At 47.1% G+C, this 15,506-nt stretch overlaps 1 protein-coding gene across 1 annotated transcript in view; it reads right to left on the bottom strand.

Moving 5' to 3' along the window:
- Positions 1-15,270, bottom strand: part of CDCP1 (CUB domain containing protein 1) — a 64,557-nt gene extending 49,287 nt beyond the window's left edge. Inside the window, exon 1 of the mRNA XM_003926245.3 lies at positions 15,062-15,270. Within this exon, the coding sequence (XP_003926294.1) occupies positions 15,062-15,143 (82 nt within the window). The 5' untranslated portion in view covers positions 15,144-15,270. The remainder of the gene's footprint in view (positions 1-15,061) is intronic.
- Positions 15,271-15,506: the final 236 nt, after the last annotated feature.

Below are 15,506 nucleotides of genomic sequence, written 5' to 3'. Positions count from 1 at the left end.
CGAGATCAGAAGTTCAAGATCAACCTGGCTAACGTCGTGAAACCCTGTCTCTACTAAAAATACAAAAAATTTAGCCAGCTGTAGTGGTGGGCACCTGTAGTCCCAGCTGCTCAGGAGGCTGAGACAGGAGAATCACTTGAACCCGGGTGGCGGAGGTTGCGGTGAACCAAGATGGCACCATTGCACTCCAGCCTGGGCAACAAGAGCAAAACTCCGTCTCAAAAAAAAAAAAAAAAAAAAAGAAAAGAAAAAGAAGAGTGATGGCCATGATCATTACCATTTCTGCAGACGAGGCAAAGCCCCTGAGCCACGGCACCCAGGGGCGGGCAGAAATCTAAGATGCCCTCTAGTGATCCACATCCTTGGAGAATCTCTTCCACTTGAGTGTGGGAGGGATGGGATATCACTCGCCTGATTAGGCCATGTTGAATGACACTGTTAACTTTAGGAAAGGGAGACTGTCCTGGGTGGGTCTGGCCTAATTAGCTGAACTCTTTCTTAAAAGAGGATGGGCTTTTCCTGGAGAAAAGGAGTTGACGTGTGAAAGCAATTCAACATAAGGGAGAGTCTCTGTAGCTAGCGTTGAAAATGGAGGGGTCTACATGGCAAGGAATGCAGGTGGTCTCTGAAAGCTGAGAGCAGCATTGGTTGAAAGCCAGCAAGGAAAGGGGGACCTCAGACCTACAGCCACAGGAACTAAATTCTGCTATAACTCACATACACAGAAGTGTACCACAAGCTCCTCCTGAGAATGTAGCCTGGCCAACATCTCGATCTCAGCCTTTTGAGACCCTGAGCAGAGAACCCAACCATACTGGATATATGTTTCTGGACTTTTTTTCTTTTTAATTTTGAGATAGAGTTTTGCTCTTATCACCCAAGCTGGAATGCAATGGCGTGATCTCTGCTCACTGCAACCTCTGCCTCCTGGGTTCAAGCAATTCTGCCTCAGCCTCCTGAGTATCTGGGATTATAGGCAGGTGTCACCACATGCCAGTTTTTATGTTTTTAGTAGAGATGGGGTTTCACCATGTTGGTCAGGTTTGTCTCGAACTCCTGACCTCAAGTGACCCACCTGCCTCGGCTTCCCAAGGTGCTGGGAATACAGGTGTGAGCCACCACGCCCAGCACGTTTCTGGACTTCTGACCTACCGAACTGTGAGCTAACGGGTGTTGTTTTATAATACCAAGTTTCTGGCATTTTGTTATGCAGCAACAGAAAACCGAAACAGAACTCTTTTTTTTTTTTTTTTTTTTTTTTTTTGAGATGGAGTCTTGCTCTGTCACCCAAGGTAGAGTGTAGTGGCATGATCTTGGCTTACTGTAGCCTCTGCCTCCCAGGTTCAAGTGATTCTCCTGACTCAGTCCCCTGAGAAACTGGGATTACAGGCCCCTACCACCATGCCTGGCAAATTTTTGTATTTTTAGTAGAGATGGGGTTTCGTCATGTTGGCCAGGCTGGTCTCAAACTCCTGATCTTGTGATCTACCTGCCTCGGCCTCCCAAAGTGCTGGGATTACAGGAGTGAGCCACAGCTCCCAGCCAAGAACTCTAAACTAGATGGGGTACCAGGTAGGGAAAGATGGGGTGGTTTGTAGGATCTGCTGAGCTGCTCGAGGAAAGAAGTTTGGCATACCCATATTTAGACATTATAGGCATACCCATATTTAGACTGCATTCTAGCCCGGGCAATAAAGCAATACCCCCATCCTCTCTCCCTCTTCTTCTTTCACTTTCTTCCTTTTCTTTATTCTTTAAAAAAAAAAAAAAAGAAAAGAAAAGAAAAAAAAAAAGAAGTTTGGACAAATACAAGGTATTGTTCGGGACGCTGAGCCTCCCATTCTGAGCTGAATTACCACACGGAAGGTGTTATGTAAGCAAGCCAGCCTTTATGAAAATGTTATATCGCCGGGCGCGGTGGCTCAAGCCTGTAATCCCAGCACTTTGGGAGGCCGAGGCGGGTGGATCATGAGGTCAAGAGATCGAGACCATCCTGGTCAACATGGTGAAACCCCGTCTCTACTAAAAATACAAAAAATTAGCTGGGCGTGGTGGCACGTGCCTGTAATCCCAGCTACTCAGGAGGCTGAGGCAGGAGAATTGCCTGAACCCAGGAGGCGGAGGTTGCGGTGAGCCGAGATCGCGCCATTGCACTCCAGCCTGGGTAACGAGAGTGAAACTCCATCTCAAAAAAAAAAAAAAAAAAAAAAAGATTGGGAGGCCGAGGTGGGTGGATCACGAGGTCAAGAGATCGAGACCATCCTGGTCAACATGGTGAAACCCCATCTCTACTAAAAATACAAAAAATCAGCTGGGCATGGTAGTGCGTGCCTGTAATCCCAGCTACTTAGGAGGCTGAGGCAGGAGAATTGCCTGAACCCAGGAGGCGGAGGTTGCGGTGAGCCGAGATCGCGCCATTGCACTCCAGCCTTGGGTACGAGAGCGAAACTTTGTCTCAAAAAAAAAAAAAAAAAAAAAGAAAGAAAATGTTATATCAACAAGGATGTCTAAAACTTTGGATTTACTGTAAAGCTTTAACCTCTAGATGCTGGAAGGTGACAGAAGGGAGGCAAATGAGTGGGTCAGAGACAAGGTGATGATAAGGCAAAGAGAGTTTACGGCTGGTCATCTTACCCAGACCTGTGGGCTGAGCATGAGCCCCAGACAAAAATCAGAGATCAAGGAGCAATCCAGTGGGGAGGCTGGCTTTAAAGTCCAGAATCCAGAAGAGGTAGGCTGTGTAGGTACCAGCCAAGGCTGAAGGCAGGTGGGAGAGGGCGTCTAGGAATGATGGCAATAATTTAGCAGCTGTCATTTGTTCAGCCTCTGCCATGTGCTGGGTACTTTCTAGACATTTTCTTTAGGTCAACTGTTTAAACACACACCAGGAAGATACACAGCTGAGTTTCAAACCTAGGCCTGCCTGATTCCAAAGTCCATGCACCTTCTGCTCCTCTAACGTCACAAGCTTGGGCAGCCTGGGACCAAGTGTTTGCCCTGAACCCCAGCTAGAGAAGAGCGGTGGTTAGAGACACGGTTCAGCGTGTACCATTCAACACCAGCAGCAGAAAGGAGTGCTGGTGTTTTCTGTCCCACACGCCACTCTGACTGTCCACCTTTCCCTTTACAGTAGTGAGGAGGCTGCAGTGGCTCCAGAATGTGTTCTGTAGGTAGGAAAGAGGTTAGCAGCCCTTCACGACTGCTCTCCCTAGTGACTCTCCCTAGCGTGGCCCCTCCCTTGCCTATAATGTTGCCTCTCAGAGTCCCCCAAACTCTTCCTCATTAATCACAAGCCCTGGGCAATCAATCAGGAACAGCATCTGCTCTTCCTCTATCTCTGATGTCCTCACCACCTCCGTCACTGCCTTTACTTTAGATACTCTGGCAGCAATCCACCCTCTGCTTCACCGTGGTCTGAAGGATGACCACCAGCTGACTCATTCCCCACCCCCGCTCCTTTCTTGCTGCCCTGGAAGGACAGATTGCAGCACCCACCCACGGCAGCCAGGGTGTGAGAGGAAGTGACCATTTGGGATGTCAGCCTCCACTAAGTACCCACCGAGCAAGGGGAGAAACCCATGTATCTGAGGCCTTAGATCTACTTGTTTCTTAACTGCAAAGCCCCAACCTCTTGATCATTCAGGGGACTCGACGGGGAGTGTGGCTGTAGGTGCCATTCCAGGGGCCAGGGCAGCCAACCGGGAATACATCCCTCAGTTTCAACCTTCTGTTTTAGGGCCTAGGGATTAACGCTATTTTTAATGTTGCTGTTGTTGTGTCCAGCAATCTTAAAGTGGGGGATGGGAGGGCAAGCCACGCAGCCTGAGACGGGAAATAGGTTTCTGAAAGAAGCTGTTGCAAATGCCCACAAGCCAGGTCAATAATATGATTCCACAGCAAACCAGGCAGCCTGGGATAAACAGATCAGTAACAAAATGCAGCACACTCAGGAGATCTTTGGGGCCAGTCAGACACAGGCCTTCCTCACTCAGAGGGCCTAGGGCAGTCTCCAGGAGGTGATATGTCAATGAGGATGGCCATTACAGACCATTCTCCAAAATGACCAACATCAGAAGTTGGTTACCTTTGGAAGCTGTTACGTCAAAGAGGAAGGCCATTACGGAAGATACTGTATCCACAAGGATGGTCATGGTGGAAGATACATCCACGAGGGTGACTGCAATAAGAGGTATTGACATGAAAGGTGTTGAGTCAATGAGGACAGCCATTATAAAATGTGCTTGGCCATCACGATGAAGTTACAAGAACAGGGACAGCCATTATGGAAGGTGTCACATCAACTAGGAAGGTCTTTACTGGCAACAAGACAGTGTCGCTGTTGGGACCAGCCAGTGATCTTAAGATAAATATGCCAAAAATTCAGGCGTATGAAAAACTAAGTTGAGGCACCAAGACTGCTGAGATGGGTTTTGAGAAGCCTGGTTCCAAAGCACATTGCGTGTGTGGGTGGAAGAAAGAAACAGATGGTTCTTCCTGAAGGGGAGAGACGCTGTGGGGCAGAGCACTTTCTACAGTCCTTCCTTACAGTAGAAGTTGGCCCTACTGCTAAGAGCTAGTGCCAAGGGAGGAAAAGGAGGCTTGGAACAAAACACAACCTAGAAAATTCGGAGTAATCAAGAACTTAATCCTCATTAGACTATATTCTGCTTTGCTCTTGTAGGTGGTCTCCAGTTATAAAACAGATATTGACGGATTAACTCTGAATTACATCTTTCCAGATAGTGGGTCACTTAGCAAGTTGTCATTTCAGAGATGGTGGGAGATGCCATTTTAAATATCAAAGAAAAAAAAAACCACTGTGGGGTTATTGGTAATTAATAACAGAGCTATGCCTCTGCTCCAGGGCCAAACTCAGGGTTTTGTTAATAATGCACCACAGACCTCAGGCATCAGGAGAATATCTGGTCCTCCTCTTTCTCCTGTCTTGCCTATAGAAGTTTTATTGCAACCTTTATCGCAATTCTTATACCTACACCTTTTGCTGTACTGATTACACTGGGAAGTGTCACAAACTCAAATATTGAAAGGCAGCATAGAGAAGAGGGTCTTTGTTGAATTAGAGGGTGCAAGCTCTACCGACTACTTTGTCATTTAGGTTTTTTCAAAACATGCAAAACAGAATTAGGCCAAGCCTCCTAGGCCACCAATCTGTAGCCCCCGGGCTTCCATGTTTGAATCCCTTCCAGATGGTGAGCCCTTGGAGGGCAAGGGATAAGGGCACACAGAGCTAGACGCACAAGGGGCCTCCAACAGCTACAGAATGAACAGAACTTGTCACCAAAATGAACTTGGACTGGGCTAGATCTTTTCAAGACCTTTTAAGAATTCAGGGATGTGAAAAACTAAGTTGAGGCACCAAGACTGCTGAGATGGGTTTTGAGAAGCCTGGCTTCAAAGCACATTGTGTGGGTGGCTGGAAGAAAGCAGATGGTTCTTCCTGAAAGGGAGAGAGACGGTGGGTCAAAGTACTTTCCTTTTCATGAACCATATTCCCTTCTTACAGTAGGAGCTAGCCCTGCTGCTGAGAGCTATTGCTACGGAAGAAAGAGGAGGATGGGAACAAAACTCGGCTAGAAAATTTGTGGCCATGAAGCATTAATCGTCATTCCGCTATATTCTGCTTCGTTCTTACAGATGATCTCCAGTTATCGATCAAATAACAAATCAAATTCTCTAGGCCTGCTCAGTGATAGGCCCTAAAAGTAGATAGGGGAAAAAGAAAAAAAAAAAAAAATCACAAGTTGCTCTTCATGAAAAGCTGTTCCAAGTCGAGAAGGCATTTTTTGGGTCATCAGCGCCTCAATTCCTGGCAACCTAACACTTCTACTCCGTCCCTTTGACGGGACCAAAGTCTTGCAGAAACCAACTGCAGGCTCTTTTAAAGATGGGGTCTGTACTTGAGAAATTTGTTTGAATGCAACAAAACTAGTGAGTGCTATATTCATGCCTGGTTTTGAATTGTTTTTATTTTTAAAATATTTTAAAGGCAAAACTACGGTGATAGAAGGCAAATCAGTGGTTGCCAGGGGCTAAGGAGTACAGATTTATTCAAAGGAATCTGGGGGAACTTTGCAGGATGATGGAAATGTTATACCACGCACTTGACAAGACCCATTGAATTATACAACTGATACTAGTGAGTTTGATGGTATATACATTATACTTCAACAGAGCTGAAAAATACTTTTACATTTAGATAAATAACACATGAAGTACAAAATAAAGTAAAACAAAACGTAAAAAGTCATTCTCCTACCCTTGAATCTGGTTCTGTTCCCAAAGGCAACCACTATTACCAGTTTTTGTACACTCTTCCAGAAGTAATCTATGAATATGCAAATGTGTATTTCTATACCACCCCTATTTCATTTTATTTTGCCAAAAGATTGCATGCCATACTTGACTGTTCTGATCCTTGTGTTTTTCTCTCCATAATATATCTTGGGGGTTATTCCACATTAGTTTACAAAGACTTACCTCATTCTTGTATTTTATTTATTTATTTATTTATTTATTTATTTATTATTATTATTTTTGAGACGGAGTTTTGCTCTTGTTACCCAGACTGGAGTGCAATGGCGCAATCTCGGCTCACCACAACCTCCGCCTCCTGGGTTCAGGCAATTCTCCTGCCTCAGCCTCCTGAGTAGCTGGGATTACAGGCACGCGCCACCATGCCCAGCTAATTTTTTGTATTTTTAGTAGAGACGGGGTTTCACCATGTTGACCAGGCTAGTGCTGATCTCTTGACCTCGTGATCCACCCGCCTCGGCCTCCCAAAGTGCTGGGATTACAGGTGTGAGCCACTGCGCCCAGCCCACCTCATTCTTTTAAACAGTTGCCTAACATCCCATTGTTTGGCTGTAGCATAATTTACCTAGCCTGCTTCTAACCATGAGCATTTGGGTTATTTCCCGTCTCTAGTGACTAGGGCGAGGAGGGGAAGATGCCAGTGGGACACACCTTCCCACCAGCATTCCAGGTTCCTGCCTGGAACTTGAGTTGTATTCCTGGCATAGGCAGAGGCCAGTGAGGCTAGAAGAAGTTATGTTGGCTGGGTTTTGTGGTTCATGCCTACAATCCCAGCACTTTGGGAGGCCAAGGCAGGTGGATCACCTGAGGTTGGGAGTTCAAGACCAGCTTGACCAACGTGGAGAAAGCTTGTCTTTACTAAAAATACAAAAATTAGCCAGGTGTGGTGGCACATGCCTGTAATCCCATCTACTCGGAGGCTGAGGCAGGAGAATCACTTGAACCCTGGAGGCAGAGGTAGCAGTGAGCCGAGATTGCACCATTGCACTCCAGCCTAGGCAACAAGAGTGAAACTCTGTCTCAAAAACAAAAAAGTTATGTGGAGGATTTGGCACCATTCTGATTGTGGTGGGCTTCTGCAAGATGACCCAAGCACTGTTTACAACTTGAAAAATGTCTTCTAGGCCAGGCGCGGTGGCTCACACCTATAATCCTAGCACTTTGGGAGGCCAAGGTGGGCAGATCACCTGAGGTCAGGAGTTTGAGACCAGCCTGGTCAACATGGTGAAACCACATCTCTACTAAAACAGGCTTGTCATCCCAGCTACGCAGGAGGAGGAGGCAGGAGAATGGTTGGAACCTGGGAAGCGCAGGCTGCAGTCAGCTGAGATCATGCCACTGGACTCCAGCCTGGGTGACAGAGTGAGACTCTGTCTCAAAGGAAAAAAAAAAAAAAAGAAAGAAAGAAAAGGAAAAGAAAAACATTTTCTATGTTCTGTGAAGATAACTTGGCCCTGACAGATATAGCCCAAGGCTGAAGTGCCTGATAAGACTGTCAGAAACTTCCAAACCAGTTCCAGAGTAATCTTCCATCTCTCAGCACAGATTAAAGGCCAGGGCCCTGCCAGGTTTCCCTCCATGGAGCTCTAGCTCTGGTTTCACAGATGGGCACGCTCCAGCCCAGTCTTGGCTAATAACACCCGGTCACAAAGATAGCTGCAATCCTCAGGCGACCGCTGGGGTGTTTCCACCCCCATCTCAAGTGTAATTGGGCATGACACTAAGTTGTCATAAAACTGGACCAGTCAGTTCCTTGGCTAACAGGAAATTCATGTGTCTGCAGGCACTTGCTCACAAAAGAGTTTTCAAAAACTTGTTCTAGTGTCTTTTAGAATAACTTCATACAGCTTTTCACCGAGCAGCTTCACTTCTAGGAATTTCTTCCACAGGTATCCTTATACGAGCCCAAAGTCGACTGCACAGGGATAGTAACCCAAGCATAGCGTGTAGGAAGCAAGAGTCTGAAACAATCTTAATGTCTCCTGCTAGAGACCTGGTTATACAGACTATGAGAGCCTATAATTTTGGTCTAGGTTGTCTGCCTATTGAATAACAAAATGTTCTTCTTGGGCCCGATTCAAATAATCAAAGTGTCATAGTTTGTTTTGTGTTGCTATAAAGGAATGCCTAAGGCTGGATAATTGATAAAGAAAGAGGTTTGGCTGGGCCCAGTGGCTCACACTATAATCCTGGCACTTTGGGAGGCTGAGGCTGAGTTGGGTGGATCGCCTGAGGTCAAGAGTTCAAGACCAGCCTGGACAACATGTTGAAACCCTGTCTCTACTAAAACTACAAACACTAGCCAGGTTAAGTGGTGGGTGTCTGTAATCCCAGCTACTCAGGAGACTGAGGCAGGAGAATCGCTTGTACCCAGGAGGCGGTGATTGCAGTGAGCTGAGACCACGCCACTGTACTCCAGCCTGGACAACAGAGCAAAAACTTTGTCTCAAAATAAAAAAGAAAAGAAAGAGGTTTATTTAGCTCATAGTTCTTCTGGCTAAAAGGTTCAAGACTGAGCATCTGATGAGGGCCTCAGGCTGCTTCCACTCATGGCAGAAGGCAAAGGGGAGCTGCTGTGCAGAGATGACATAGCGAAAGGAGCAGCAGCTGGGAAGTTGAGCCCTTTGGGATGTGCAGTCTAAGGACATGGGGAATGCAGCAGTGAGCAATAACTCAGAAGCAGTGACCCAGAGAGCCTGGTGTTTGTATCCTTGGAGGTGGCCTGGGATGCAACTCCAGCGAGACTTGTCCGCAGGGCAGTTGACGTGAAGACAGCCCATTAACACAGGCTGGACCCTCCTTACACTGTCCCTGGTCAGACTCCAGAAAAGCACAGACTTCCAGTATGAGCAGTAGCAGATAATAACTCATCCCATCATGTTGTTTGGTTCTTGGTGTGATGTGTGGCCGCTATGGCTGGTGGCTACTCTGTGTAGGAGTTGAGTGTCTACCTGGGTCCAAGAGATGCCATGAGTCCTTGAAACTCAGGAGGGGCTTCATCTTACCACCTCCACATTCTCTGTGATGTCCCAGAAACTGCTTGCCTGCTCTAAGTTGTTCTTGGGGTTAAGCATTGTTTTAGCCAAACGTCCTTGTTTGAGATGGCCAGATGTTCTTGCCTTCAGGTCAGTAACAGAAGATAAGGCATCTGTTTGGATGCATATGGCATATGCCTGGATGTACACCATTCTAGCTCAGCTCCCAGCTGGACCACACGTCATCAAGAATTGCAGAAGCCCTCTGATGGCTCCAGTGGTATATGGCAGATGCCAAGGAAGTAGGCAGACCCAAAATAAAGACAACAGCCCGACTTCAACTCTATACAATCTTTGGACTGAGGGAGTTGATGAAACTCATTTCTGGAGACTGTATTTACCCAGGCAAAGGCAGCAAATTGTCACCTCGTACATTTTTGCATTTGGCACATTTCACCCAGAACCTTTGATCTTCTGTCACTGAGGGTAGGATCATTGACCTTCATTTAAAATTTAAAGAAAGTTACTGCCATCTGTGCTCAGGAAACAGTTTTAATTTTCTTTTTCAAGACATTCCCAAATTTATTATTTGAGAATATTCACGCCTTGAGGGGAGGCATTTACTGACCTTGCAGTCCTATGACCGAGCTGGGTTCTGGAGTCATACTCCCAGGGCTACCAGCTCAGCATCGTTACATACCAGCTAAGCTGCCCTGGCAAGTCACGTCACATCTCCGTGCTTACTAACAGGAGGTTAGTAGGAGTACTTGCTTGAGGATGGAGAGCTAAATAGCATGCAGACCAACTCAAGACCACCTTCCTCATTTACATTCTCTCAGGAGAAAATCGCTGCATTTTTATCGTAGAACACTGTAGAACTTATGTTTCATCTATCAAAGTTATTTTTGGTCAATGTCTATTTCAGAAATATGTGTTACATCTCCAACCTCAATACATTTTAAACAAAATTATGTTCAGAAAGTCTTGACTTCTATTCCAAATACAATAGGAATAAGAATGTCAGGATCTGGCTGGGCACAGTGGCTTATGCCTATAATCCCAGCACTTTGGGAGAGCAAGGCAGGTGGATTGCTTGAGGCCAGGAGTTTGAGGCCAGCCTGGCCAACATGGTGAAACTCCACCTCCACTAAAAATACGAAAGTTAGCTGCTCATGGTGGGGCACACCTGTAATCTCAGCTATTCAAGAGGCTGAGGCATGAGAATCACTTGAGCCCACGAAGTGGAGGTTGAAGTGAGCTGAGAACATGTCACTGCACTCCAGCCTGGATGACAGAGTGAGACTCCGTCTCAAAAAAAAAATAGAATGTCAGGATCAAGTATCAACAAAGGGAGGTGCCCTATGTTACTGCACACAAAGCAACTGTTTGCAAACAACCAAGTACATGGTTTGGTGGTCCTCAAGTGATGTCTTACGCACTTTATGCTTAACGGGATTGGGTAATTATATAAGGTTATCTTCCTGTGTTTCATCGCGCTTTCAGAAACTGTTAGAGATTTTGCATCGCTGTGCAGTGGGTTGCTATAATTTTTCCCACATGAAATAATGAGATGTATGGTGTTGCTTAGTGTTTTCATGCAGAATGTCTGTTTTTCAGGAATAGATAACTGATGTTAATCAGAATATGCCTATGTGCAAAACCCTCAGAGGAGGAGCAGGCACAGCAAATGCTCAATATGTCGGCTATTACAAGTAGCAGTATTACTTCATACTTTTAAGAACTGATGGACCAGATACAAACCCAAGGCTACAAAGAGGTAAGGGAAGGAGCTGGCACTCCTCACCTGCTTGTCTAGAATGCTGCCAGCTGCCCGGGAGATGATGGGCAAATTACAAGGTTGTGGGAAGTGGTTTGAAATAATTTGATTGAGGCATAATTTTTATAATTTAGAATGATAATTAAGGGGTATAAACTTTTCTTCTTTTTTGAGACAAAGTCTTGCTCTGTTGCCCAGGCTGGGGTGCAGTGGCATGATCTCGGCTCACTGCAACCTCTGTCCCCGGTGTTCAAGTGATTCTCATGCCTCAGTGTCCCACGTAGCTGGGATTACAGGTGTGCACCACCATGTCTGGCTAATTTTTGTATTTTTTAGTACATACATTGTTTCACCATGTTGGCCAGCCTGGTCTTGAACTCCTAACTTCAGGTGATCTGACCCCTTCAGCTTCCCAAAGTGTTGGGATTACAGGCGTGAGCCACCACGCCCGGCTAGATATAAAATTTCTTAACCACCAAGGCAGAGAACCCTAGCCACAGGTCCCCCACATCAGTAGTCTTATCACCTCCCACTGTCCCACCCACCCTGACCTCAATCAGGGGTCTTTCTGACCAGCTGACTCTTCTCCCTACCCACTTTCCACCTCATCCTGTACCATCCGAACCCAGGTCAGCGCTGCTAGACAAAAATGCAGGTGAGGCTTGTGTCATAAGCCAAGGGACCCAGTTCTGTTCTTTTGGCAAAAAACCCACTGGTGAGCTATTGGTAACATCTAGTTAGGGTGGTGCTTCTGAGACTCTTGAGAATCTACTAACACTGTCCAGATCCTATTTGCCAAATTGGAGAGAGGAAAATGGTTCTTCCATAGATGCTGGTGAAACAACAATGAGGAGAGCCTGGGAGAATGTGAGAAACAGGCACTAACACATCGATGGCTGGGAAGCACACCAGGACAGGCTCTCCACGGGCAACATGGAAATACTCATCCAAAGTCCTAAAAGCCTCTCTACTCTTCATCCCAGCTAGCGCTGCTTCCAGAACTGTAGCTGGACAAAATAAGAGCATGCAGAGCAGCACAGCCAAAGAACACACTCTCAGATATATCAAAATGGGATAAACCAGTTCATACTATTTTATAACTTCTGCAACATGATGGTAAAGGTTCACCCCTTCATGTCATTTTCGAATCTGTGCTACGTAATTTCAAGGGCCTTTTTGCTGAATAAGACCTATTAAAATTGATACAAGTAACATTGTTGGACATGTTCTATTTTTAACAGGAAAAACTGGAAGCAACCTAAATGTCCAACAACTGGGGACTGGGTAAGGCTGCGCAATGGGAGGCTCCCAGTTTTGGTTTGTGTACCTGAGGGTGCATGCGCACACAATGAGGAGGCTGCCTCAAAGTGAATGAGGCAGTTTGCTCATAGATAATTTTTTTCCATTTTGGTTATATTTATTGCCACTTTTTCTACAATAACCATATGCTACTTAAAACATCTTAATTATTAACTTCCTTCACTCACATTGATAGCCAGGGAGAATGCCCAGAAGAGAGTGTGTGTGTACATGCAAGGTGTGCAATCATCACAGATGAAATGGCAGTATCTGAGGTGAGCCCTGGGGCTAACATGTCTGACTCCACGTCATGCCTATCTGTGGGGATGTGGAGGAGGATTTGGGGAGGCTCATCAGCCCTGTCAGTTACACATTCCAGACAACAACCCGTAGTTCCTCATTTGAATCGGAAATATAATGAACACCCACACTCACCCAGGGTGTGTAAACACATCATTGGATCTGTCTACTCACATTTTTGGCAAGAAACAGTGGTGGCAAGATTGGGGTCATTGACCTGGATTCTGGTATCTGAGTGGTTCTTAGAAAGCAACCAAATTGAGGTTGTCAAAAGGCCGTAATCCCAAAGTAACCAGTTTTTCACTCCCAGAAATAGGAGAGTTGGTGGGGATACCTAAGTCACACCAAGACACAAACTTTCCTTTACTCTTCAGCTCTGCAGTGACACCAGGTTCATTTTTACTCTGCTGAGTATTTCCTTGTTAAGAGACTTCCCAGATTTATAAAACAAATCCACTGTGCCAGGACTCTGGCTTTCTCTATCTTTTCAGGACAGACTCCAGGAACTTCTCAAAGGCCTTTGCCAGCTAGATCCTCAAGACTACAGGCAACTGCTCCAACCACAGAAACTCTCAGTTGAGCCTGATGTGGCCTCAAAGGGCCGGTTCCTAAGACCATAGGGAGGAACTTAAGAAAGCGAAAGGGAAAGGTTCTAGGCGCATATATATATATATATATATATATATATATGTGAGACAGGGCTCAGCCAGTCAAAGACTTCCTGGAAGGGACTCCATTGGAGCTACTCATGACCAAAATAGCAGCCTCCCCAGATCGCAGGGAGAAATGAGACCAGGAACAGAGGCTCTCATTATTAGCAATGCCTTGATTTACACCCTATTCGACTGGAGGAGTTCTCTACTGTTATCACAGAAAGCCAAAAATATCTCAAACAATTCCCACATTTTCAATACAGCTCCAAGATTTGTAGGCACACATTTTTCTCAGCACACATTTACACATATTTTCACTTCCCTTTTATTCTTAAACTAATTATTTTTTATTCAAAGAGAATCTTGAAAATTCAGTCCTAAGAAATTATAGTAAAAATTCATTGGCCAGGTGCAGTGGCTCACACCTGTAATCCCAGTACTTTGGGAGGCTCAGGTGGGAGGATCACTTAAGCTCAGGAGTTCGAGACCAGCTGGGTAACATAGTGAGACCCTGTCTCTAATATATATGTATATATATATATATATATTTCATGCCGTGGTTTAAATGAGGTTTTAAATTTTCTATTATGCAGCAATATGTCACCTGATGTTGAAGAATGAACGAGGAAGCATTCCTGGAGCTGATATTGATATTTTACAAGCTCCTGTCTTAAATTTGTAATGATAGCAGTCACCGGGATGCCCAAGTTCAACCTCACCTGCGTCCTTTATCCCTTAATCTAATTTACCTACCTGAAACACAAACCCACCTTAAATGCAGCAAAGGGAGTCAAACCCGCACGGCTTCTTGGAGCACTCTATTTAAAAAACACAAAACCTGTACTAATCTCGCGAAACCTGTACTAGCTTCACATCAAGTTCTTACATGAAGAAACCAGGTTATTTACTATGTTCTATACTTCCAGGGCCCACAGAGCATTTCCTGGCTGACACAGGTCGCTGGGACGTGACGGTCCCTTCCCCCAACCGGAACAACTCAAAATTTACACACATCCCTGGAACAACAGCCTCCTGCCGTTCTCCACCGCCCACAAGCTCGAGGGGCGCGGGAATGTCCAGCCTCAGTGGCGGCGCAAATGCCTGGCGGCTTTCTCTGGGACGCCTAAAAGAAATCTGGGCGCTTTCACTTTCGCATTAATACTCTTCAACTTTAGGAGAGGGGAAGGCAGCGCGCGGACGGGAAAAACGGTATCTGGTGGGAAATTCGACCCTGAAAGCACTTTTCTTGCATTTTCTCCCTGGACCAGGCGAGGAGGTAGAGGGCCAACCTGGAGAGAAAATATCTCTTCCACACCCTGCCTGAGTGTCCTCAAGAACCCCGGCAAAGACCCCAGGGCGCACGGCGAGCCATGTTGGACCTATCGCCTGGGCTCGGCTCCGGGACGCTCTTTTCCGCCTTCTCGGCCAGCACCGGGCTTATCCTCCAGGACCAGGAGCCACCCGGATCGGGGACAAGCTCACGTGCCGAGGGCAAAGTTGATTCCAGGAGGGAAAGGCCAACGCGCCCGACGCGGCCCGCACAGAAGCCGGACAGTCCCTGGGACCCGGAGCCACCTGCGCGTTTTGACTTCGCCGCCCCCGCCCTCTCCGCACCCTCGCACCCTCGCACCCTGCGTCCCTCCGCCGCATCCCCGCCGGGACTCGGCTGGCTGGCTAGCTCACGACTCCGCGCCACCCACTTCCATAGCCCGCCCGGCACTCACCTGCCCCGCGCGGCAGGCGCGCCGCCCCCAGCAGCAGGACCCCTAGCAGTGCGATCGTGACCCCGCAGTTCAGGCCGGCCATCGCTTCGGGACGCCTCGGTCTCGGTGGGGAAAGCGACTGTGACTGGTGGTTAGGAGCGGCGGCCGCAGGCGCCCAAGCCCGGCGCAGCTGCGCTCCGCCTCGGCTCACTCACCTGCGCGCAGGCGGACCGGCCCGACCCCGCCCTGCGCAGCAGGAGCGCGAGCTGACCTGGCGCGTCCCTCCTCACTCTCCTCCTCCTCTTCCTGCCTCAGCCACCGCCTCTCCCGCCCAGAGTGCAGGGCTCCTGGGGTCGGGTTGCTGGGTCCCCTCTACTCCCCACTGTGGCTTTAAGGCGGACTTGTCCCCATCCTTCCCGGTTTAATCCTCCTTCCCAAGTCTGAGAATATCAGGTCTTTGTCCAGA

This window comes from Saimiri boliviensis, chromosome 8, assembly GCF_048565385.1.
Source record: "Saimiri boliviensis isolate mSaiBol1 chromosome 8, mSaiBol1.pri, whole genome shotgun sequence".
NCBI classification, from domain to species: Eukaryota; Metazoa; Chordata; class Mammalia; order Primates; family Cebidae; genus Saimiri; species Saimiri boliviensis.
The sequence above is the reverse complement of the archived record's forward strand: the minus strand, read 5'-3'. Positions and strand labels throughout refer to the sequence as shown.